The sequence below is a fragment of the Arvicola amphibius genome, chromosome 17 (genome assembly GCF_903992535.2).
Source record: "Arvicola amphibius chromosome 17, mArvAmp1.2, whole genome shotgun sequence".
In the NCBI taxonomy this organism is placed as follows: domain Eukaryota; kingdom Metazoa; phylum Chordata; class Mammalia; order Rodentia; family Cricetidae; genus Arvicola; species Arvicola amphibius.
Genome location: NC_052063.2, coordinates 1,140,944 through 1,165,793, shown reverse-complemented (window position 1 = coordinate 1,165,793; position 24,850 = coordinate 1,140,944). Strand labels below are relative to the sequence as shown.

The following is a 24,850-nucleotide window of genomic DNA, read 5'->3' as shown; positions in this document are numbered from 1 at the left end:
CTGCTCCCATATGCATCTCTACAGAGAAATCCCAAAGCCTTGCCTTAGAGATCACAGCCTGTCCAGAACAGTTACATCTACTGAACCAATAAAGGAAGTCCTCAGAGGCCACCACTAGCAGGGACTGCCCCCAACCCCAAGATGCTTGGCTGTCTCTGGGAGAGAGGATGATGATCTCTGGGTTCAGGTGGAGCATCTCTCAGTAGACAGATTCATTGCCAGGCCGGGGAACGATTTTGTTCCATGGTCTTTGGAAATGCAGTGTCCAGACAAATGCTCACACGTTTGTTAAACTCAAGATCCGTGTCTAAAAGGAATCCCGGACTGAGGATGCAGCTCAGTTGGTTTCTGTGTGCCTAGCATCAGTGGAGCCCAGGGTTTTATCCCCAGCACCAAATAAACTGGAAGTGGTTGTACACAACTGTAATCCCAGCACTCAGAAGCCAGAGGCAGGAGGATTAGGCTTTCAAGGTCATCCTTGGCCATATAAAGAGTTTGGGGCTAGCCTGAGCTCTGTATGCTATCCTGTCTCAAAAGGCTTTGGAAGTCCAGAGCGTGGGTTTCTGCTCTCAGCTTCTGACATTTGGGAGTTTGGTTCCTTTCCTTTGGTGAATTGAAAAGTAACAATTTATTCTTCTCTGTGTCTCGCCACCACAGGTGTACTGAGCTTACCAGAGAGCCTGAACCTGCACCGAGACCCACAGCGGCCCAGCAAGCCAGGAGAGCTACCCATGTTCAGCCAGTCAGAGCTGAGAACCATTGAACAGTCCCTGCTGGCCACACGCGTGGGCAGCATCGCTGAGCTCAGTAAGTGGACGCCTGCTCATCAGTCTGGTGCTCTTGACACTTAGCCTTTCTGTGTCCAAGGTGACATGGCAGTCTTTCATGCCACAGGTGCCCGTGCTGGCCTGGCCAGTGCACTTTTATTGCATGCTTGCTGTGTGTGCCAAGCAGTACTGGTGAAAATGGAAAAGCGAGGGCTCCAGAGAAAGGAGGCCTGGTAAATCTCCCAGCTCTGTCGTTACCGCAGGAGGAATCCATTCCTCATCTGCCCTGAGCCTCAGTTTCCTTTTTTAATTAGATAGAAGAAATAATCTCAGCTGACGCAGGGCATGGTTCTGATACAGGAATGCACAGATGCCCGTCTCGGGGCCTGGCACCTTGCCTGCTGCAGGCAATATGCATGTTTTCTAAATAGTGCCCATTGTTGATGTCTACAACATCATCTGTTGATCACGCATGTCAGAGTAGCTCTCTGTTCTGTTCGGAGCACTCCACTGCTTCCTCTCTGACCCACAGGATAAACCAAAGACCTCAGAACTACTGTCAGGCCTGCTATCCTCAGGACCTTTGCACTGAATGTTCCCCCAGCCAAAGCAGCTCTCTGTGCCTCTCTTTCTCACCACTATGAAACAATAACTCTTTAAGGACCCCTTGTCTTACTTCAGGCTATTAAAACAAAACAGTAGAGTACACAGAGTGGCTCAAAAGACATGACTTTAGGGCTGGAGAGATGGCATACAAACAGTTAAGGGCACTTACTGTGAGACAATGGTCTCGTACCCTGTAAAGATTTGTCACTTGTGTTGGTTTAATAAAACACTGATTGACCAGTAGCCTGGCAGGAAGTATAGGCGGGGCAACCAGAACAGGAGAATTATGGGAAGAGGAAAGGCTCAGTCTGCAGTCGTCACCCAGACCCAGAGGAAGCAAGATGAGAATGTACCAAGCCATGTGGCTAACACAGACAAGAATTATGGGCTAATTTAAGATGTAAGTGTTAGTAAATAAGAAGCCTGAGCTAGTAGACCAACCAGTTTATAACTAATGTAGACCCCTGTGTGTTTCTTTGGAACTGAGTGGCTATGGGACTGGGTGGGACAGAAACCTCTGTCAACAGGCACTTGCTGTTCATGCAGAAGATTCTGATTTGGTTCCTAGCACCCATGTTGGGAGGCTCACATCTACCTGTAACTGCAGCTCTGGGAATTTGATCACCTCTTCTGGCCTTGAAGGGTGCCCTCACACACCTGTGCATACACAGAGGCAGGGATGCCCTCACACACGTGTTCTTACACAGAGGCAGGGATACCCTCACACACGTGAGTCAGGGATGCCCTCACACACCTGTGCATACACAGAGGCAGGGATACCCTCACACACGTGTTCTTACACAGAGGCAGGGGTTAGGGAGAGGGAGAGTCATTTATTTCTCACAGTCCTTGAGGCTGGGAAATCCAAGGTCAGATACTCAGGTCCTGGTGAAGACTCTTTTCCTGGCTTGCAGTTGGTCCCTTCTCACTCAGGAGGGAGGTGGTCCTTCCTCTTCCTATAAGACCCTGAGGGCCCCACTCTCTTGGACTTGCCCAATCCTAAGCATCTGCCAAAGGCCCTACTTTCTCACAGTCTCACACTGAGGGCTGGGAAGACATAAGCATTCAGTCCATCAGTCCGTGGCTACTTTCATCCCCGTCACTCTGGAGTGTCATGCCCAGCGGTTACCATCCTACAGCATACTTCATATATCTGTGGTTCCATAGTCTCCTTACTGAGGCATAATTCACATGCCACTTACCTATGCATACAAATAAATCATTCCTAGTCTATTTAACAAGTTGGGCAGCCGTAACTATGGTCCATTTTAGAACATCTTTATTACTCCAATTAAAAATCCAGTACCCATAATAACCCCCTACCTCCCTTCTCCTAATCACACTCCACATTTCACTTCATTATTTTTTTTTATTGTCTCTCTCCCTGCTGGAAACTGTTTTTTCTTCCTGACAGTACAAATATTTTATTTGTTCACTGGCAGAACAACGTCGGATATGTGGTACATAACAGGGCTACAGGAACGATGGAGTACAAAAGAAAGGAAAGAGGGACCCCAAAATATAAAGGAAATAAGGGAACATGTGAGGTCAAGTTTGCTAGCTGACTTGATCAGATTTAAACATGCCCAGGGAGGACCATTGGGTTGACTCTGTGGGCTCAGGTGTTGCTGCCAAGCCTACTAACCCAAATTCCATCCTCAGGACCCACATGGTGAAAGAAGGGAACCCCCCTCCTCCAACTGTCCTCTGACACCCCCATGCATGCCTTGAAACATGCACACAACACATAATACACAAATAAATAGTGTAAAAAAAGAGACATGTCTAAGAGATTGGGAAGCGCTCTTCTGGGTGTGACTGTGATTTCCAGAGACAATGAGATCGTGAAGGTTTGGTTCAAATGAGTGGATTCATCCCTTGAAGGATTCATAATAAGATAGCATTATTGGCAGGTAGCAAAGGTAGGAGGCCAAGTTAGTGGAAGTAAATCACTGGGGTGTCCTTGGGGATATATATATGTATGTTACATTGGTATCTTCCAGTATGCCTCCCTCTCTCTATTCCCACCCACAAAGAAGCAAAGAACAACATTTACCACACATTCCTGCCACCATGATTTTCTGCCCTAGCATATGAGGCCAAGAGAGGATCCAGGGTTTCAGAAAACTGAACCCTGTGAGCCAAAGCAAATCTTTTCTCTCTTGTTTCTTTCAGGCATTCTGGCAGCAATGCAAAAACAACCCAGACAGAGGAATAGCCAAAGTTGGGGTGTCCCAGGTTTGAAGAATAATTAGTTGTGTACCCCTAATTCAGGCTCATGCTCTCCTAGAGACCAACTCTATCCATTTATCTCTGTTTCTGTGATAATATGCTCTGACCAAAAGCAGTCCCGAGGAGTAAAGGGTTTATTTCAGCTTCCTCTTCCAAGGTCACACCCATCACTGAGGGAAGTCCAGGCACACACTCAAGCAGGAGCCTGGAGGCAGGAACTGAAGCAGAGGGAGGGGAACAGCGTAACTTACTAGATTGCTCCTCAACTCCTGGTCAGCCTGCTTTCTTATATAACTTAAGGCTACCTGCCTGGGGATGGTACCACCCACAGTAGGCTAGGCCTTCCCACGTCAATCAATCAACTGTCAGGGCAGTTCCCCCACAGATCTGACCACTGGCCGATCTGGTCTGAGAATGCCCTGGAAATTCCTCTGTTGAGATCCTCTCTTTCTGTGGGACTTCTTGTCTGCATCAAGTTGACACTAAAACCTAACTAGGACACCAAGCAGAGGAAATTACCACTGCATTTGCTCAAGACGCAGTTGAAGGGTAAACAGTTATCTGTCTGTCAGTTCCTGATGGAGCTGGAGTGTTGATTTCTGCATCACTAAACTGTGCAGACACTGATACAGTGATTCTAACAGATCCTGAGCAGTCAGAAGCTTCTGGACCCAGAACCCACCCTGCACCTCCTCCTAGAGGAATCCCTGACCCACCCAGGACATGGCCTCTTTGGGGGGACATGCTACATCTCTGTGATGGCAAGCCACGGGGGAGGGTAGACTGTCACTGCTCCCATTCATTTTCTTTTTACTATAACCAACTATCTGGCAGAAAAATTTAAGGGAAAGGGGTCTATTTGGGCTGGCAGTTTCAGAAGGTACCTCCACTGGCAACTTGGTTCTGTGCTACTTGGCTAACTATGAGGCTCACTATCATGGCGGGGAGATGGGGGGGGGGGGAATATGTGGCCAAGGGCACTTTTTCACCTCCATGAAAACAGGAAGCCTAGAGCAAGACAGGAAGAAAGCAGGGGCAGGAGACCCTCAAGGACCCATCTCCAGAGACTACTTGCTCCACCTAGGCTTCACCTCCTGGAGTTTCTAGAGCCTTCCAAAATAGCACCGCTGGCCAGGAGTCAAACTTCCGCTAGATGAGCATTTTAAGTGAGGACCACCTCCTATGCAAGCCGTAACACTCATGAAATAGCTGCCTTCCTGGCCTCTGGGTAGGGGAGGCTGGATTTCCATCCCTTTAAACCCTCTGGTTATGAAATACCCCCAGTAACAACCTTCTGACTCCTGGTTGTGTGGTTGGTCTAAAGGTTTTTAGTAACATGGCCCTGTTGGCAGTCTGGTGAAGTCTAGAGACTCTGCCTTAGAACATGTGTTAATGCATAACATACAAGACTATAAATCAAACCAAATCTTTTGCATTTAAATTATGACATAGTCGTGCTGTGATTTTTTTTAATTTATTTTTTTATGTGTATGAATGTTTTGCCTACATGTTCATATGTACAACATGTGTGTGAAGTGCTGCCCAAGGAGGCCAAAAGAGTGTGTAAGATCACCTGGAACTGGAGTTATGGATGGTTGTCATCCACCATGAGGGTGCTGGGAATCAAGCCCTGGTCTTCTGAAAGAGCAGGAAGTGCTCTTGATGACAGAGTCATCTCTCCAGCCCCACATTCTGTGCTTCTGTTTGCACACAATATGACAGAAACTAGCAGTGAAGCTGATTACCACATAATTCTGAGGCCATAATATTTATGGAATAAGATTCTGAGGTATCCACAAGGAGGCAAGGGATGTTTGCATTTTAATACACTCCCAGGGTGTCTTGGGCATGTGCCAAGGCCCCAAGCAACACCCTTGGGAAGCATCACCAGAAGACAGAATACCACACATTTGGACCTTCTCATTCTGGGAAATGTCCTTGGCCTTCCAGCTGTAGAACCTGACTATAGGGTTGGAATATGTCTGTGTGTACATCACTTGGGAAGAGGCCTCCACACCCCAAATACAAAGTTCTGTACGGTGTCAAAAGTTAGTCCCATGGCTCAGAAGATAGTTCAGTCACTTAAGTGCTTCTAAAGCAGGTGTGAGGACCTGAGCTTGGATGCCCAACACCCACAAAAGAGCATCGGTAACCCTCATGCCTGGGAACAGGTAGTAGGGATGGAGACAGGAAGGTCCTGAGTGTTCCCAGCCTAGCCAAATCAGTAGTTCAGGCTCAGTGAAATCAGGCTCAGTGAAAGACCCTGTTTCAAAAAATAGATGGAGAATAACTGAATAGACAGGTGTTGGCCTCTAACCTACACACACACACACACACACACACACACACTCTTACACACATTTAACACATTCTTATACAAAGGTTATTCCCAGAGTACCTTAAAGGATGCCCCCAGCCCCTGTTCAATGAAAGAATTTGCTAAGCAAATCCATGGGTACCTAAGCAGGCAGCCCATGGGAGCAACATGCTGCAGAAATTGTGTTTAAGGGTAATTTGCTGTGTAAATTAAACACGTTGTCATTGGATGTTGACTTTCGTGTGTGAATTGTTGGCACACAAATGGGTGTTGCTAATTGCGAGTGTGTTTTGTGCATTCATTAAGCTGGGCCTGAAGTCGGTGTGCAGAATTCTCTGATAAGACCCAGCATAGAAGGGAGATAATAAGATTCTCTTCGGCTCTGACTGTAATTTAGGCTGCCCTTTTCTGCAGTCTGAATCAACACAGACTGGAGCTCACTCGCTCGCTCTGTGTGGACACAGAGAGCTGTTATTCATATACAAAGATTGTTCTTTCCAGGTAGGTGGTAGAAACCACTGTTTTGCAGCAGAGGTGAGAGCCTCAGCTCTTGAAACAGTCTCACGGATGAAAGATTCGAGAGCAGAGGCCTTTCTTAGTAGCTAGTAATGATAATAGCAGCAACTGATGTCTGTGGAACCAAGGTGCCATATTCACTAATCTAAATAGTTAACTTGATGAGTTTAGAATCACTATAGACCGCACCTCTGGGCATGTCTACGAGTATGTTTCTAGAAAGGTTTAGCCAAGGAAGGAATGTGGATGACACTATCCCATGAGCCAGGGTCCTTCTGGGCTGCATGAGGAGAAAACAAGCCCCAAAACATCCCTCTGCTTCTGCCTGTAGACTGTGTAACCAGCTGCTTCAAGAGATAGCGAGAGATGGTTACAATGTAACCGGCTGCTTCAAAAGAGAGATGTTACAATGTAACTGGCTGTTTCAAGAAAGAGAGATGGTTACAATGTAACCAGCTGCTTTAAGCCCCTGCCACCATCCCTTCCCAACCATGATGGACTAGCCTCTCAAACTGTGAGCCAGAATAAACACCTCCTATCTTAAGTTGCTTTTGTTGGTTATTTTGTTTCAGCATCAAGAAATAATAAGGTGCTGTGATAAATCTATAGATATGCTTTTAACAGACTGTTCCTACTTTGTGATCTGGAGGTAGAAGCAAGAGGAATTTAAACACTATGTCCTCCATCAGCCTCACCTGAGAGCTGGAGGGCTAGAAATATCTGCCACCCATCACCATGGAACCATGTTCCCACCAGAGTCACCTGAAGAAGCACCACTCAGGTCCCAGAGCCCCCTCCATAAAAATGGGATACCAGGTGCAGCTTTGTTCCTCCAGCTCTGAGAACCTGCATTTGCTCTGAGAGCCTACAGGCTCCGAGCTAAACTGGAGAGACACAACATTCAAAAAAGTTGCCAAGTCCCTAAGGAGGAGACCAACCCTGAAGGCTGGGGTGTCTCCCCATGCCACTTGGCTTGTTTCTTCAGTAAATCATATTAAGACTCTGAATTTCCCTCGGTCACTGGGATGCTTGGAACACTTGCCCTTATGGCAAGTTATGGGGCTTCATATTTTATCCTGAAATTTTCCCAATGGCATATATTGAAAACTTATCTTCCAGTCTGTGGCTATTGGGGGTGAGGTGTCCTTGAAAGGAATATTGGGATGCCAGCCTTCACTGCCTTTCTTGCTGATTCCTGGATGCTGTGAAGTAAAGATGGATCTTAGGCTTAATGCTCCTTCCATGAGGTACTGAGCTGCCATAGACCCAGAGCAGTGGAGTCAACAGACTGTAGACAAAATTCATCTTCCTTCCAAGTTGATTCCTTCAGGTATTTTGTCACTGGGGTGGGATGCTGACTGATGTATAGTCTTGAGGTAAAAACACTCACCAATTCTGAATCTCCTTCATGTAAAGAACATGGCATACAACTCAGGCATTGGTAGTCTTCCCATTTCACAAATAAAAAGCTGGCTGTGAGGAAGAATCTCTGTCTTGTCTGAGAATGCACAGCTAGAAAGTAGGAAGGTCTTCATTTGAGCGGCTTTCTTTGTCCTCTCTGCCGTATCTGAATGAACTTTGTATTCTGAGCATCTCGTATACCACCCACAGCTCAGCAAATGTCCCTGAAATGACATATTAACAGCCTGAAGTGAACTGCTCCATGACACAAAGACTGTAGGAAATGCTGGGGTTGGGCACTCAAAGATTATAAGACAAACTAATATCAAGTTTTCTATTGAACTTAAGAACTGGGGGACCCTGAGCTGAACGTACACAGGTCCTCACATATATAACAGAGAGGTGCCATCCTAAGAGAGCATGTCATCCCTACACTGACTTGAAGTCTGTGGGCAGTTATGGTCACCCCTGAGTAATGATGGAGCTGGATTATGTTGTTTCCTGTGAAAAGTCACACAGCATAATCACTCCAGATAGGACATCAATGACAGATCAAAGAAATGGTTCCACCCAAGTCTAGCTTATGGAGTTTACTGAAGTTACTTACAGGACAGACAGGTACACCTGAGGGAGGGAGATAACTCAACACAAGCTGCACCCGTGAAGCCCCGCCCACCTTTCAGACTGCTTCTCCTGTGGTAAAGTCTCCTCTCCCCAGTAGGGCAGTGTGTTCTCCCCAGCAAGTGTTACCACTTACATAATCTTGTGTTCTAGTTAGGTCTTGTCAATTTGATGCAAACTCTTCCCTCTTCTCTCCTCCCTTCTCCTCTCCTCCCTTCACCCTCCTCTTCCTTTGCTCCCAAACCATCTTTGCCTCTTCTTCTCCTCCCTTCCCCTCTCCTCCTCCTCTCCTCCGTTTCCCTTTCTGCCTCCTCTCCTCCTTCCCATATCCTCCCACTCTCATCCCTTCTTCTTTCCTCCTCTCCCCTTTTCCCTACCCTCTCCCTTTCGTCCCTTCCCCTATCATCCTTTCCCTCTCCTCCCTTCCCTTCTCCTCGTTTCCCCTCTCCTCCTCTCCTCCCTTTTCCTCTCTTCTTCCTCTCCTCACCCTCCTCTTCTCTCCTCCCCCTTCTCCACCTCTCTTCCCTTCCCCTCTCTTCCTACTCTCCCCCTTCCCCATTCTCCTCTCCTCTCTTCTCCTTCACTCTCCTCTCCTCCTCTCCTCTCTTTACCTCTTATACCCTCCCCTCTCCTTTTCTCTCTTCTTTCCCTTCTTTCTTTTCCAATTGAAAGGGCTGTCTTAGCATAGATTTGAGCAGAAGCAGCCCCCCCTTTGGAATGTGTGATCTTTTTCCAGGGAAACCACTCCTGGCTCACAGCAGTCTCAGCTTCTAGGAGGCTGTATATAAGAGCTGGAGCTGGGCAGGTTTGAGAAGCATCCCCTGGGCTGTCATGGAAGATGTTTGTAGGTGATGCACAGAACCTTTTTAATTTTAATCACTATGTATATTTCATGAGCACGCGGAAATATCGGTTTTCCATTTATGGTGCTGATATAAAGTTTCCTTTTAAAATAAATTTGTTTGTATGAACAAGTGAGGCAATTTAAAGAGAAAATATTAAGTAAATAAATTGTACAAGCTGCGCACAGATATGAGAGACATCATGACAGTAATTCCCAGATGGCTGACATTTGAGAAACACAATTACCAGTGGATGGATTCTCAGAGAGGTGTCTTCAACTGAACTCCAGCTGCCCAAGCTCAGAGAAGCTGGTGAAAAAAAATGAACTTTCGTTTGGTGCTCATGTCACAGACAGGGAGGACAGCAGGTAGCACTTACAGCATGGAGAGCTTCAAACAGGGGCAGTGAGGGTGAAAATCTCTATGCCTATTCATCTCACATGGGCAGCTCTCCTCAGAGATGCATCGAAAGCTCTAGTGTGGGGATGAAGATGACAGTGAGGTAAATCACGTGATGACTGAAATAATGCAATCATGTTGGTGATAATGGAGATGGTGAAAACGGTGATGTTTGAAATGACACAGCTATGTTGGAAAGAATAGAGATGATGGTGATAAACATGGTGACGAAAGAAATTATGTGATATTGATGATGATTAGAGATGATGACGGTGGTGATGGAGATGATGTAATGATGGTGATGATGGAGATGATGGAAATGGTGGTGATGATGGAGATGATGTAATGATGGTGATGATGGAGATGATGGAAATGGTGGTGATGATGGAGATGATGTAATGATGGTGATGATGATGATGATGGAGATGATGTAATGATGGTGATGATGGAGATGATGTAATGATGGTGATGATGATGACGGTGGTGATGGAGATGATGTAATGATGGTGATGATGTAACGATGGTGATGATGGAGATGATGGTGATGATGAAGATGATGTAATGATGGTGATGATGATGGTGGTGATGGAGATGATGTAATGATGGTGATGATGATGATGATGATGTAATGATGGAGATGATGGTGATGATGGAGATGATGGAAATGGTGGTGATGATAGAGATGATGTAATGATGGTGATGATGGAGATGATGATGATGATGGTGATGATGGAGATGATGTAATGATGGTGATGATGGAGACGATGGTGGTGATGGAGATGATGTAATGATGGTGATCGTGTTGGTAATGATGACTATGGTGATGACAGAAGTGATATGATAATGATATCACTGATGTTGGTGACGATGGAGATGTGTACTGATGATGGAAATGATGTGTGGTGGTGATGCTAGCAATAATGTTGGTAATGATAATGGTGGTGCAAAAAAGAATAGAGCTAAACACTAATTAAGCACAAACAAGGTACCAGACCGTTTTTTAGTTCTCTAAGTGTGTATATGTATTTCCTCATTTAATTCTATGAGATAAATATTGTTATTATCTCCATCTTGCAGAGGCAGGCGGATCTCTGTGAGTTCGAGACCAGCCTGGTCTACAAGAGCTAGTTCCAGGACAGGCTCCAAAGCTACAGAGAAACCCTGTCTCGAAAAACAAAACAAAACAAAACAAAAAAAGAATGTCAAGTTTAGGTCATTTATATGTGTTTTTTTTTCCCTTAAAATATGTAACAAATGCATTCTGCCATTATTTTCACTTCTCACAGAAAAATACATTAGCTTGTCGAGAGCCAGCACTAAATAGCAGCATATTGGGTGCTGAGATGCAGGCAAAGAACATACCATACTGCTCCCCAAAAGAGAACAATAAATAGAGTTTATTGGGGCCCCACAGGAAACGTGTGTGTATAGTTAACTGTAAAGCACTACAAAATTAAGCAGCTACATCTTTATCAGGGAGTGTTGCTGGTACGCAAGGAAATGAGATTCTGACCAGGGCATTTTAGAGGGCTCCCTGGAAGCTGCACCATTTGATCAGCCATCAGTAGCTGTGAGGGTGTGGGGGCAACCATCCAAGTTAAGAAATCAAAAAAAAAGGGACCTGGGAATGCCAGGTGGACCGAGTGGTCACCGAAAAGATGAGGGACAGTGAGACTACAAGGCTAAGAGCACCCACCCACCCCCCACCCACCCCCCAGCCCTCCCAGTGCCCCTAGAACATGGGAAGGTGACGGGCAGCTGGGAACCCCTGCCAGCATCTCGCCGTCTCTGCTAGCCCCATTTCCCACTCACTTTTGATTTTTATCATCCTGAAGTGTTTCACGTGAATTTCTTCTTACGTTTTATTAATACGTGTTAATATGTAAGAGGTTTCATTATGACATCTTCACACATGTAAATAATATATTTTGATATTATTCATCCCCTACTATCCTCTCACGTGCCTCTCTCATGATTCCTGTTTTAGTTTCTTTTCTGTTGCTGTGATTACAAAGAAAAAAAAACCTATAAGAAACAAGGAATAAAGGGTTTAATTGGCTCACAGTTCCAGGTAACAGTCTGCTGTGGGGCCATCAAGGTGACAGGACCTTGAAGCAGCAACTCACATTGCATCCACAGTCAAGAGCAAAGAGCCATGAATTCATGCCTGGTTGCTAGCTCTGCTCACCTTCACTCTTCCACAGTCTAGAACCTCTGCCACCTGCAGTGGGTAGGTCTCCCATCAACCAACATAACCAAGATGATCCTGGAATCCATGCCAGAGAGCCCTTCTGGCTGATTCTACATTTTGTCAAGTTGACAATTAGCCCTAACAACCTCTCTCCCTCCCCCTAGCAGCCACCAACTGTGTGTCAGCCTTCAGGGCCCCATGAGCTCCTCCCTCCTGAGAGCATTTGAGAGAAAGAATATTCTAGTCTGAACTTGGACAGAGCACAGGAAAGGAAATACCTACCCCCAGGTGCCAGAAATCAAAGTTCAGAAACTGCAGAAATTTGGAGAATGCCAATAATCCCTCCAGGCAGAAAAATCCTTGGTCAACACTCTTTCTCCTTCTCCTGATATTTACTTTGTGCATACTTTTTAATAACATAATCCTGATCACACTGTAAGTAATTTTGAAGTTCGTACTTTTCCTACTTACCATTTTAATGAAGATTCCTCCTCGCGATATTACAGTTTTGTGTAAACAGTTTTGACGTCTCCCTACGTTTATTATTTGATCTGTGTGTGTACTAGAGTTTTCTTATTATTATTTTAGGACATTTGTTTGTTGGATTTGGGAGTCTGCAAATAAGGTCTGAGTGCCAATCCTCATGGGCGAAGATTCTGCAGCATTTTGAATTCTAACACTGGGACACATTCCCAGAAGTGGATTACTGACTCAGGGGACTGGAGCATTTGATAATACATTTGCTGCATAAAGCCAAATTGCTCTAAGATGGACTGAGGGCTGGCCAGTTGAACTGGGCTGCCTTTGGAGGAGGAAATTGGACCATTGTAGAGAGAAAGACACAGGCACACTACCTTAACACAGGGAACCTTATCTGACCCCACCTTGCCCTGTAACCTGAGCCTCGGTTTCCCATCTCAGCAGCATGGACCATCGGGACTAGATTCTTTGCTGTGGCAGGTGACCTGTGCACAAGATGTTCAGCAGGGTCCCTAACCTCAGCCCACTAGATATCAGTAGCATCTCCATAAGTGTGAAGAGCAAATACGTCCCTAGACTTTGCCGAATGTCTCCCGGGAATGGAAGCCAACCCAGCTGAGAGTCACAGCCACAACACTGAACCAGTGTACACAGTAGATGCAAGAAAGGGCATACGAGGTGTCTTGTTGCTCCTCAGTGTCTAGCAGGTGCTTATACTGTCCATAAAAACAGTGGGGCAGTGGTTTGCCTGCCGCTTAGAGTCCCTCCCAGCTCTGAGACTCTTGGTTGACAGGCCGAGGACCTGAGTGTCTCTGTCCTTCTCCAGCTATTTGGAAAACAAAAACAACCAAAATCTAAGCATGATGGGGCAGGGAGGTGGTTCAGTTAGTACAATGCTTGCCACACATGCATGAAGACCTGAGTTTCATTCCCCAACCCACATTTAGAAGGGAAAAATAAAAGCTCCAGGGAAGTACCTGTAGTCCCAGGTACTTACTGGCCAGCCGGTCTAGTCCAGTCACTGAACTCCAGGCTCAGTGAGACATTGTGGCTCAAAAAATAAATAAGATAAGATGGGGAGTGATTGAGGAAGACATCCAGTGTGGACCATGTCTGTCCTACACACACACACACACACACACACACACACACACACACACACACACATAAATGCACCATTACTTCTGGAGTCTTTGGGTTGGAAGCCTCATGCCTTCACCCCTGGTACTTATTTTAGAGGACCACAGGACAGAGAATATTAAGTCAGTCACTGGGAAACCCAAGTTCTCTGTCCTACACCTGTCCAAGACCCCCTCAGACCTGCCAGCTTTGGTTTCCTTCAGTTCACTGGACACCTAGCCTCTCAACAGGATTCACCCAGTTGTTTTTGAGACTCCGCCAGGTGACATGACCCATGGAGCCACCACTTCTTCCTGCCTTGCTGTGGCTTGGTGTGAGGCAGCCCACAGTCAGAGATGTGGCTAAATAGTGAACCACTAAATACTCTAGACCCTGCTCCTACCTGTGGTCAGGGCCACCAGAGGACTCTGACAGGCACAATCAGGTCCCTGCCCCAACACTATAACCCGGGTCTGCACTGAACCCCTCTGAACAGCACACAGAAGGGCTATGGCTAATTGATGCCCGTGAGGTGAAGCTGAACTCATCCTGGCGATTCCTGGAGACCTGGGGGGGTTGGGGTGAAGTGTTTACCCTCACAGTTCCTACTCAGCCCTTTCCTTGTGTGGCAGTGTGATTTGGGTTAGAGCCCCTCCTCGTCTATAATAGGGTTATGATATGAGTCACTTCTGTGTTACATATGCAAGACTTCCAACATGTAGGAAGTCCTTAGACATGGGCTTGGTGAAGTCCACTACAGTTCCAAATCTGAGCTGCTGGCTCCTGTCCCCTTTGGTTTTCAAACACAGGGTTCTCAGCCCCGCGGATCCCAAAGACCCAATACCCTGCTCCCTGCCCCTGTTTTGGGACTCTTCAGTGCAGCAGACCTCCTTTTCTGTTCCCCATGGCAGGCACCTCAGAGGCTTTCCTGCCCATGTGCCCTTCAGAGAGGATTTCCTGCCTAGCTGCCTCTTTTTTTCCTTTACCACTTCTCCCACTCCTTTTCCCTCGAGCCCCTCCCACTGAGTAGAGATGTGGGTTCAACATCCTTCTCAAAACAAGAGTAGGAGCTCTGCCATATCTGATGGGAGGTGTTGGAGTACAATCCGCAGACTTCATACCCGGTCAGCAGGCACAAGGTGCTGAGTAGCAGGTGCAGTTGCTAACTGAGATGTCAACTTGACTGGATTAGGGGCTGCCTGAGAGCTGGCAAAGCTTTGTTGAGTGTGTCTGTGTGGACATTTCTTGAGCTTGAGGAACAGGAGAAGGATAGACCAGTTCTAGACTAGGCACCAGGTTAACTTCAGGAAGGGGAGAAGGATAGACTGACTCTAGACTATGCACTAAGTTCAAGGGAGGAGGATAGACCAGCTCTAGACTAGGCACCGAATCAAGCTTCAGGAAGGGGATGATAGACTGGTTCTGGACTAGGTATTCAGTCTTCAGGAAAGAAGGAGGATAGACCAGTTATAGACTAGGCACCAACTCAAGCTTCAGGAAAGGGAGAAGGATAGACCAGCTCTAGACTAGGCACTCAGTGTTCAGAAAAGGGATAAGGATAGACCAGTTCTAGATTAGGCATTGAATCAAGTTTCAGGAAGGGGAGAAGGATAGACTGGTTTTGGACTAGGCACCCACTCAAGCTTCAGGAAGGGGAGAAGGATAGGCTGGTTCTGGACTAGGCACTGAGTAAGAACAGAATATTGTTTCATCACAGATGGTGGTCACTGGGGTGTCTAAGATCAAAGTGCCACCTTGGGGACTGCTCTCTGATGCCCACATGGTGACCTGTCATTTTCCTAGCATGGCAATAAGCAGAAGGGTGAGAGAGGAAGCATCCTGAATCTAAACACAGAGGGTTTTCTTTTCCTGTCATTTTATCAGGGACCTCAACTGATTGTGTGACCATCCCGGGTACATCTTCCTTAGTCCATATATGTAAATGCCATCCCTGTCAAGAAAAGTCCACACAGACACACTCAACAAAGCTTTGCCAGCTCTCAGACATCTCAGTCAAGTTGACATCTCAGTAGCCATTGCACCTGCTACTCAGCCCCTTGTGCCTGCTGACCGGGTATTAAGTCTGCAGATTGTACCCCAGCACCTCCCATCAGAAGTGGCAGAGCTCCTAACCTTGTTTTGAGAAGGATGTTGAACCTTCATCTCTCCTCAGTGGGAGGGGCTTGAGGGCCTTAAGTCCTTCCAATGGAGCTGACTAAACTCTTTCCCATCATCATTTATGGTGGTGGCTCCTCTTTTAGATAAAGCAGGAACCTAGAGTTTTAAATCCTCAGAGGAAAAACTGCTCATCATAGAGTTTGTGTTCCTGGGTTTTGAGTTCAGTTAAAGTGTGTCACTGAGAGGCAGCAGGATGGTGGGTTTGACCACGCAATGCAGGATGGGATGGGAGAGACTAGCAAAGACATTGTGTTGGGGGAGAGAGAGAGAGAGAGAGAGAGAGAGAGAGAGAGAGAGAGAGAGAGAGAGAGAGAGAGAGAGAGAGAGAGAGAGGATAATTCACGTCTATAATCTCAGCACTTGGGAGGAAGGCTGAGGCAGGAGGATCCCCATAAGTCCTATCAAGCTATCAAGCCTGGGCTACACAGTAAGTTCAAGGCCAGCCTAAGCTACAAAGTAATACTATGTTTCAAAAGACAAAGAAAGAGTTGAAGAGACAATAGAGACTTGAAAGATTTGACTGGTATGAGTGTGGGCTGCAGGACCAGCCCTTTCAAGGCAGCCCAGCCGACTGGGATTCTAATCAAAGTTAATGCTGCAGCCTGGAGGCAGAATTCCTTTGTGGGGGGGAATTCCACTTTTTATTTATGTTTACTTGTGTGTGTGTGTGTGTGTGTGTGTGTGTGTGTGTGTGTGCGTGCCTGCATGCCTGCATGCCTGCCGTGTCTCATATGTAGGGTAACCATGGAGACCAGAAGAGGGCCTCAGATATTCTGGAGTTAATGCAGCCTTGAGCCGCCCGATGCGGGTGCTGGGAACTGCTCTCAGGTCCTCTGGAAAAGCTTTTCACTGCTGAGCCATCTCTCCAGCCTCAGTTTTCCCTCAGGTCTTCAACCAATTAGCCAAGGCCCATCTACATCACAGGTGTTCCGCTTCTGTACTCAGAAGCTACTCTCAGTAAAATGATCCTAAAACTATCCCAAAGAAATATCTAGACAACGTCTTATCTAGCAACTCCACAGCCCAGCCCAGTTGACACGTAACACTAATCATCTCGCATCTTGCACAAGTGGCTCCAAAGATGTGCAACACACTCTGTTGTACGCGAGATGACTTTAGTGGCCAGGGGAAGTGCATTAAAATACATTTATCACACACTTTTACCTTAATTACTTAAGAAAGGCTCTGTTTGATATGGGCCCCAACCCCCTTTCTGATACTTGTTATTCATTTAAGAAGAAAGCAGAACCCAAATTTGAGCTGTCCTCATCACTCGCTTTCTATTTATGGCAAGTGGTGTTCATATTCTATTTGTGAAAGTGGCATAATTTTCCTCATTACATGGATGTATTTAAATAAGACAAAATGAGTACATTTAAAATTGAGCAAGTAGCCACAAAGACTGTGCTCGCTTTGGTATGGCGGCATTCGTGAGCGATGGAACCATTGTCTTTGCCAGGACAAGGGTGGGTTTCTGAGCTCAGTCGGCCACTCCCAGGAAGATCTGCCCTGTGACCCATGAGAACGTGCAGTTGTGGCTTCATTAAGAAGTCTTGTTTAGATCTCCTGAGTAAATTGGGACCATGGAGAGAGGGTTGAAGGGGAAGGGGGAGGCAGGGATGGGAGCAGGAAAAAAAATGTAGAGCTCAATAAAAATCAATAAAATTTAAAAAAAAAAGAAAAAGAAAAAGAGGTCTTGTTTGGGGATGGAGAGATGGCTCAGCAATGAAGTTCCTACTGCTCTTACAGAGTGGAGTTCAGTTCCCGGCACCCACAGCAGGTAGCTCACAATCCCCTGGAACTGGAATTCCAGGCAGAGCTGATTCCCTCTTCTGGCTTCTGCAGAAACCACACTCACATGCACAAACCCACACTCATACACACATACATACATGTAATTAAAAACAAAGATTAATATAAAAAGTACGCTGTCCCTCTGAGGAAGAAGAAAAAAGAACAGCTTGCTCCTCAGGTTTGCTGATCCTGAGAAGGGTGAAACAACCCCCTGTGTTCAAGGACTGTGGCTAAGAGCATGGATTCTGTGCAGACCCTAAGTTCAAATCCCAGCTCTCCTTTTACATGTTTTATAGCTATGCAACCTTGAGAAGCTGTGGAACCTTTTGGACTTCCATTTCTTCACCATAAATAGACTTTAAATATATTGGGTGCTAGAGAGATGCCTCAGAGGACGTGGGTTCAGCTCCCAGGACCACACCGGGTGATTCACAGCCACCTGTAAGTCCAGTTCCAGGAGATCCAGCACTCTCTCGCCTCTGTGGGTACCTGCACAAATGTAGTGAAACATAAATTCATCTATGCACACACACCTCAGTGACAAAATACCCAAGAAATAAACGTAAAGGAAAGGACACCTTGGCCAAGTTTCTGAGTTGCCAATCTGTGGTCACTTGGTTCCATTTCTGTGCTGAGGAACTAGCAACACGGCAGGACGCGTGTGACAGAGTAAAGGGACTCTAGTTATGGACTGGAGGTGAAAATATGCCTCTCAAAGGTGAGTTATTGTACTAGCAGAGGACCGCAAGGAAATGGGTTATTAAACCAAAACAAGTGACAAATCTTTACAGGGTACAAGACCATTATCCCACAGGTAGGGAGCCTAGAATGCACAAAGAAGCCCTGGGCTTGCTCCTGGACACCACATAGTCTGGGTGTGGTAGCTCATGCCTGTAATCCCAGCACTCAGGAGATGGAGGCAGGATCAGAAGTTCAAGTTATCCTCAGCTACATAGTGACTCTGAGGCCATTCTGGGCTGCGTGAGAGGGGAGCGAAAGCAATTGGAGTCCCAGAAGAGCGGGACTGCAAGCGATTCCACTGACGCCTGTGCTTCAGACAAAGTCCCTGACCGTCACATGACCAGCAAATGTTTTCCCTTTCTGCTTGACGTGGAACTGTCGCGTTTTGTAGCGGCTGAGGAAACCAGGGTCCAGAGTCTCTGCTAAGATCTTCCGGTTGGTGTCTGTGCCGCGAGGTTCTGAAATCTTGCTTCTGTCCACAGGTGACCTGGTGTCCCGGGCGATGCACCACCTGCAGCCCCTCAATGCGAAGCACCACGGCAATGGCACGCCCCTGCACCACAAGCAGGGGGCGCTCTACTGGGAGCCGGAGGCCCTGTACACACTTTGCTACTTCATGCACTGCCCGCAAATGGAATGGGAAAACCCCAACGTGGAACCGTCCAAGGTCAACCTCCAGGTGGAAAGGTATGCCTTGCCTGGTTTCCAAGGTTACAGACAGTTCTTGGCTCACCACAGCCTTGTGATGGATTGGCATTGCCCTCTAAGATGAAGAGAGGTTTGGAAGTGATGGAGGGAGGATGAGAGGAAATTGTTGCTCCTGTCCCATAAAACACCAGAGGGGAACTTCATGCCCCAGGAAGACATCGTAAAGCCTGGCAGGGTTTTGAAACAGCTTTATATGTGCCTGGTCTTGTACAGGATAAAAGTAGCCTGGGTCACAGTAGTGTACATGAATATCTCAGACGGGCAGGAACAGGGGTGCAGTCTGGGGTGCAGTCTTTGAAAATACGCTTTGGAGGTGCCACCTCCTTAGATGTCTCCATCTTTCTTCATGGCTCTCTTGGGGCCCCAGTTGGACCAGAGCAGTTGCTCAGCCAGAAGAGGGTCTCTCGGGTCTGGAGTGGATACTGGGCTATCCTGGGAGAAGTCTCTCGGTTGTCTCTGTAGCCTGGAATCCTATGGGAAGAAAAATGTGTGAGGGGCTCTGGGCTGTGTCCCTCCATTTCTGCTGGCCTCAGCCTCCCTTCTGCATGCCGGGGAGCTGAATTACACAGTTTCTCAAGATTCCTCATACCTTTAAATCCCAGGATTCCCTCTGGGGGAATCTACCTGGCGTGTCCCCTCCCTCGCTCCCTTCTCCTCTGTCTTTTCTCGAGGCTCATGAATCAGGCGCTACCTTAACACAGTCCTTGACCTAAGTGCAGTGAAAGCTATGGAAATGACTCCCATTCATACAGAGGCGCATTTAGCAAAACCGGCTCTAAAATATACTGCCTGGGCTCAAACTCAAGGCACTTCTGACTAAAAACTGAGGCCTTGGGGAAATGCCTTCATGTGTTCCTTGGTTTCTTCATCTGTAAAATGGGATGCAAAAAGTAAATTCTTCACAGGGATGTTGGAAACTTAAGTGAGTCGAACAGTGCCTAGAAAACACCAGGGTCCAATTAGTACCCCCTTTGGCTGTTGTCACTGTGGCTGTCAATTACTCATAGCTGAATGATTTCCGTCTCGGGCTTTCTTTACGTCACTTGAAGTGGTTCTTAAAACCTCAGTGGATGCTGTTTCTACCACAGTATCTTGGGCCTCTGTGGGCTCCCTTAAGACCCTTCCAACCTCTCAGAGTTCTGTTCAAACAAGAGGATGAAAATTGGCTAGGCAATAGGAATCTTCTCAAGTTTTAGTTATCAGGATACAGTCATCTGAACACCTGACCTGATGGATCAGGAGTCACCTAGGTTTCTCACTTTCCAGACCAAATCAGTGGACCCCCTAGGCAATTCTCATGTGCAGGCAAGTTCCACACAGGGAGGTACAGAAATGTCCGTGGTCTCAGAGCAAAATCTCTTAGCCAGACATTCCAATACCTCACAGTCTTTGACTATAGGTCCTCGGAGGCTCAGTTCAGTGGTACCAAGTTTTTCAGTGCCTAGACAGTGTTGAGATTCCTTTTTTACCCTCGTACAGCACCTGTGGCTTTTGCCTCTCTGTAGTTGATGTGTCTCCCTCCCTGGCCAAACATTGACTCCGCTAGCTCCAGAATCTCCTCATCCCACCCTGCTTTCCCCTTCAGGTTCCCACTGTCTAGTCTCACACTCTCAAGCTAATTCTTCTTGTAACCCCTTGTTCTTTCCTGCCCAGCGCAGTAACCTGGGATCCCATACAGATTCCCGTGCTTGGGCAATGCCTGTGAGCTTCACAATGGTGAATTAAACATGTGGTGGGTCCATCACTCCACAGCCAAAGCCAAGATAAGTGCTAGGTGCACAGTGAGAAGTCAACACGGACTTATAGCATGAAAGCGTGGACTGATCCGGTTCCAGCTGCCCACTGAACATGTCCCTAGGGAAAGTACTGACATCACCTTAGAGTTGAAGTCATCATATCCCCAAATCCTCTGCTCTTCCTGCTTCTACTCTTTAAGGAAGGCACGCCCATTGGCCTTAGAAAAGGAAGATTCTTGTACCTGCTCTTGAATTCTACTGGCCAGCATGTTGAGGTGTGACTTTTCCTGGACAGATGAACAACCATTTAGTCACACATGTAGATACAACACCAAACAATAGACCAGGAAAAGATTTCACACATGACTAGTTTAGTGTAAGAGTGAGTTTAATCAAACACACACACACACACACACACACACGGAGGTGTGTAGCCCTCATGGTCCCCTCCTCCAAACAACCCTATTAACTGGCTCTTAATCTTCTTAATCTTGGAAGAAGCAGGGCCTTGTGAGGCCATCCTCTGCTCATGTTAGAAAGTTAATGGCCCAATCTTCTCCAGGTCTCCTTAGGGTAATCACAGATACTGACAGTTCAATGGAGCAGCACTCACGTTAGACCCAGAGGACAGCACATGTCTTATGCTACATCTGTGACATCTCATTTCTCTGTTCCCTTCTGCCCGGGCTGCATTGGCTGTGCTTCAGGACTTCCTCCCCTCTCACCAAGATGACTGAAGCTGATTTCTCAATGGTCTTCATGCAAATGAGGCTTCATAACCTGTGGCCAGCTCCACCCCCTCACTGTACCAGATCTAAACTTCTAAGACCTGATAATATGCTGTTGCATAACCCTGCCCATACAATCGTGTGGTTCTATTATCTACTGTGTTTATCAGCGGCCATTTGCCCTTCTTGAATCTATTTCTAGATTCAGTGTGGTTGGAGCAGCTGGAAGTCTAAAGAGACCCACTAAGGAATGCTGAATTTCCAGGACACACTTGAAAAAGATACGATCAACATGTCCCAAATTTTCTTGAAGCCATTTATCTCATTCTTTCCGTTCCTTCTTGGTCGAATTTTCAAAAACCAAAGTAGATGTTAACATTTTTTAAAGATTTATTTACAGCCAGGCGGTGGTGGCGCACGCCTTTAATCCCAGCACTCGGGAGGCAGAGGCAGGCAGATCTCTGTGAGTTCGAGGCCAGCCTGGTCTACAAGAGCTAGTTCCAGGACAGGCTCTAAAGCTGCAGAGAAACCCTGTCTCGAAAAACCAAAAAAAAAAAAAAAAAGATTTATTTATTTATTATGTATACAACATTCTGCCTCCATGTATGCCCACACGCTAGAGGAGGGTACCAGATCTCATTACAGATGGTTGTGAGCCACCATGTGGTTGCTGGGAATTGAACTCAGGACCTTTGGAAGAGCAGCCAGTGCTCTTAACCACTGAGCCATCTCTCCAGCCCGATGTTAACATTTTTTAAAAGTCCTAATCACTTTCATCTTCTGGAGATTCTACCACTTGGTGAGTCAGGTGGGTAGCAGCCAGGAATCACAGCCCAGCTCTGCAGTTCTGAGAACTTGAACAAGTGATTTTGCCTCTTCGAATCTCCTTTTGTCATCTGTAACATGAGAAAAGACATTGCTCATAGGACAGGTACAAGCAGTGAGTTAGATGTCAGAACTGAGATACCAAGGGCAAGCCTGGCATAAGAACGACCTTCCATCCTGCGGCTACCAAAATAGAAAGCTATGATCTTACATTCTTTCCTCTAAAGTGTTCATACCACTGTCCTCACAGAAGCTTGGGAGTGGCTCTATCTGCAAGAAAAGTTCTCTTGCTGTCCCTTAATGCTTCTGAGTTTAGTATCTGAAACCCTCAAGCAGGGACTTCACAGGAGAGATTCTTTCGGTCAGCTTTGAAAATAGACCACAGATGCTATTTTCTGTGTCAGACACAGTCCTCCAGTTGCTGGTTTGTTCTGAATGGTTCTGCTGTTGTCTGTGGTGATCTGAAGAAACTCCGCCTGTACATGAAGTCACTGTAGGCTGTGTCCTCTCAGGACTTTGGCTACTGTTTCTAGATCTATTAGAGGCTGTCAAGCATGGCAGGTACGTCCCCTTGTTAAAGTTCAGATGGATTTTGTGAGATTTACAATTAAGCTGTTTATTTTCCAAACAATAGCTTTATATTCCAGCACTTTATTAGTGAGGTGAGGGTGAGCTGCTTCTGAAAACAGAATCATCTTATGTTGAGGACAAGTCCCCCGAGTCATTATCTTTGCTAGAAATATCAGTGATTCTTCTTCGATGTCTTTGGCCATGGATGAATTCACTCATTTGTTACCACGATGTGAAAAAAGAAGAAGAAGACAAATAGGAATGCTTTGTGGCCTTAATTAGCTGGTGCTGTGGGAAGGAACAATGAATGGTTTGACTGGGAAGGTAGGCCAGACAAGTCTGCTGGCCCCAGTCTTTCTGGGGGGAAAAAGAAAAGGAATTCATTCAGGTAGCAATATCTCTCTCCTCTTCAGCAAGCAGAACTTACAAACAAATGTAGCAGAATGCCTTCTGGAGGGAATTTCTGCCACAGCCATGATTGTCACTCAATCATCAATTGTCAAGTGTTGGAGAAAAGCTAATGGTGTGTAACAAAACAGCCCTACCATTCGGAAGAGTTTACACCTGAAGAAACAGAGTTCATAAAACACACATAACAGAACCTTAGAGATCACTATCATCCAGTTAATAGTTTCCTAGATTCTCTCTTTACCAAAAGGTTCATCTCTACCATCACTTCTTAATGTGCTTTCACATATGGGGTGAGCAAGACTCCTACTTCAACAGACTCGCAGGGGCTTTCCTAAGCTTGTGCAAAATATTCCACAGGATGGTTACTTGCCTAAATTGAGCCCAGGGTAGGTTGCTTAAAACAAAAGGAAACCTTTGAGAGGTTGCCCTCTTCAGAGTGAGAAGTTGACCTGGGATTAATTCTCTGGCTCTCTCAGAATGACCATATGTTGATAAATTACATCTAGCCTGATGGTACTAGAAATGTTTGACTAGGACCGGAAGCTTTAGGATTTCCTCGGTTCTCTGACCATCTTTTGAAAGGACCTTGGTGGCTAATCTATAAGATTCTTCCAGGAGATAAGAGATTTGTAAACCAGAGAAATTCCCACAACTATTCAGGTAGAGTTTGTCCCTGTACCTGAGTGTCCTCTGGACAGTTCCTCCAGGTGTCAGAGCAAAAGGCTCCCTAGATTCCTATTAAATGGAGTCTGGGGCACTGGCCTGCTAAGCCAAATGAGGTCTAGGATAAACTGTGAGACTGAATGTCTAGTTGAGCCGCCAATGGCTTCTCATGGACACTGAAGCTGGAGAGCCAGACCTCTGGGCTCACAGCCTAGAGCAGTATCCAAGTGACACCCAGACCTGCAACAGTGGAGGTGACACAGACTCCTGACTTCAAACACTGCTACTAGCCATGAGATATGCCTAGAAGATTTCTGTCACCATTGCTCAAGAGAGAGAATGTTGGGGGAAGGGTCGCTTGTTGGTTCCCTGCCACTTAGACCTGAAATAATCACACAGAAACTAATATGAGTGATAACTCTTTACAGGGTACAGGAGATTATCCCACAGCACATTTTCTTTATCTTTTTTATTCAGTCTAGAACCCCAGTCCAGGAAACAGTGCTACCCACAGTTAGGGTGGGCTTTCCCACCTCAGTTAACCTAATCTAGATAATCCCTCACAGACGTGCCCAGAGATTTGTCTCCATGGTGACTATAAATCCTATCAAATTAACAGCTAAACATAACCATTACAATGAGCTTTTGGAAACTGGCCCTGATCTCAACCACCATTCAGTGAAGAAAACATGCATGCTAAATTTTAAGCAATCGATGTTAGAGGCAAAATTTATAATGTGACATGACTGTAAATTGTATATGGCTGCAACTTTCTTTAACTGGACAGGGGGAAAATTATGTTAATCCCAGTAAACGTCAGACTGTAAGTTTTAAAGTTCATGAGTGAGCTAGCAAGTCAACATGGTGCATGCATTAGCAGATGCTACTCCATGGGCCAAATCTGGTCCATTGCCTAGTTCTGAAAATAAAGTTTTATGGGGACACAGCCACACTCATTCACTTGCACATTCTTTATACCGCAGCTTTTGGGCTGTGATAGAGTCA

At 46.3% G+C, this 24,850-nt stretch overlaps 1 protein-coding gene across 2 annotated transcripts in view; it reads left to right on the top strand.

The window, feature by feature from the left end:
• The window catches only part of Btbd11 (BTB domain containing 11), a 251,838-nt gene that overhangs the window by 148,478 nt on the left and 78,510 nt on the right, over window positions 1-24,850 (top strand). For both annotated transcript variants that reach the window (XM_038314843.1, XM_038314842.1), the window contains exons 2-3: window positions 658-807; window positions 18,687-18,891. In XM_038314843.1, coding sequence (XP_038170771.1) covers window positions 658-807; window positions 18,687-18,891 — 355 coding nt within the window. The remainder of the gene's footprint in view (window positions 1-657; window positions 808-18,686; window positions 18,892-24,850) is intronic.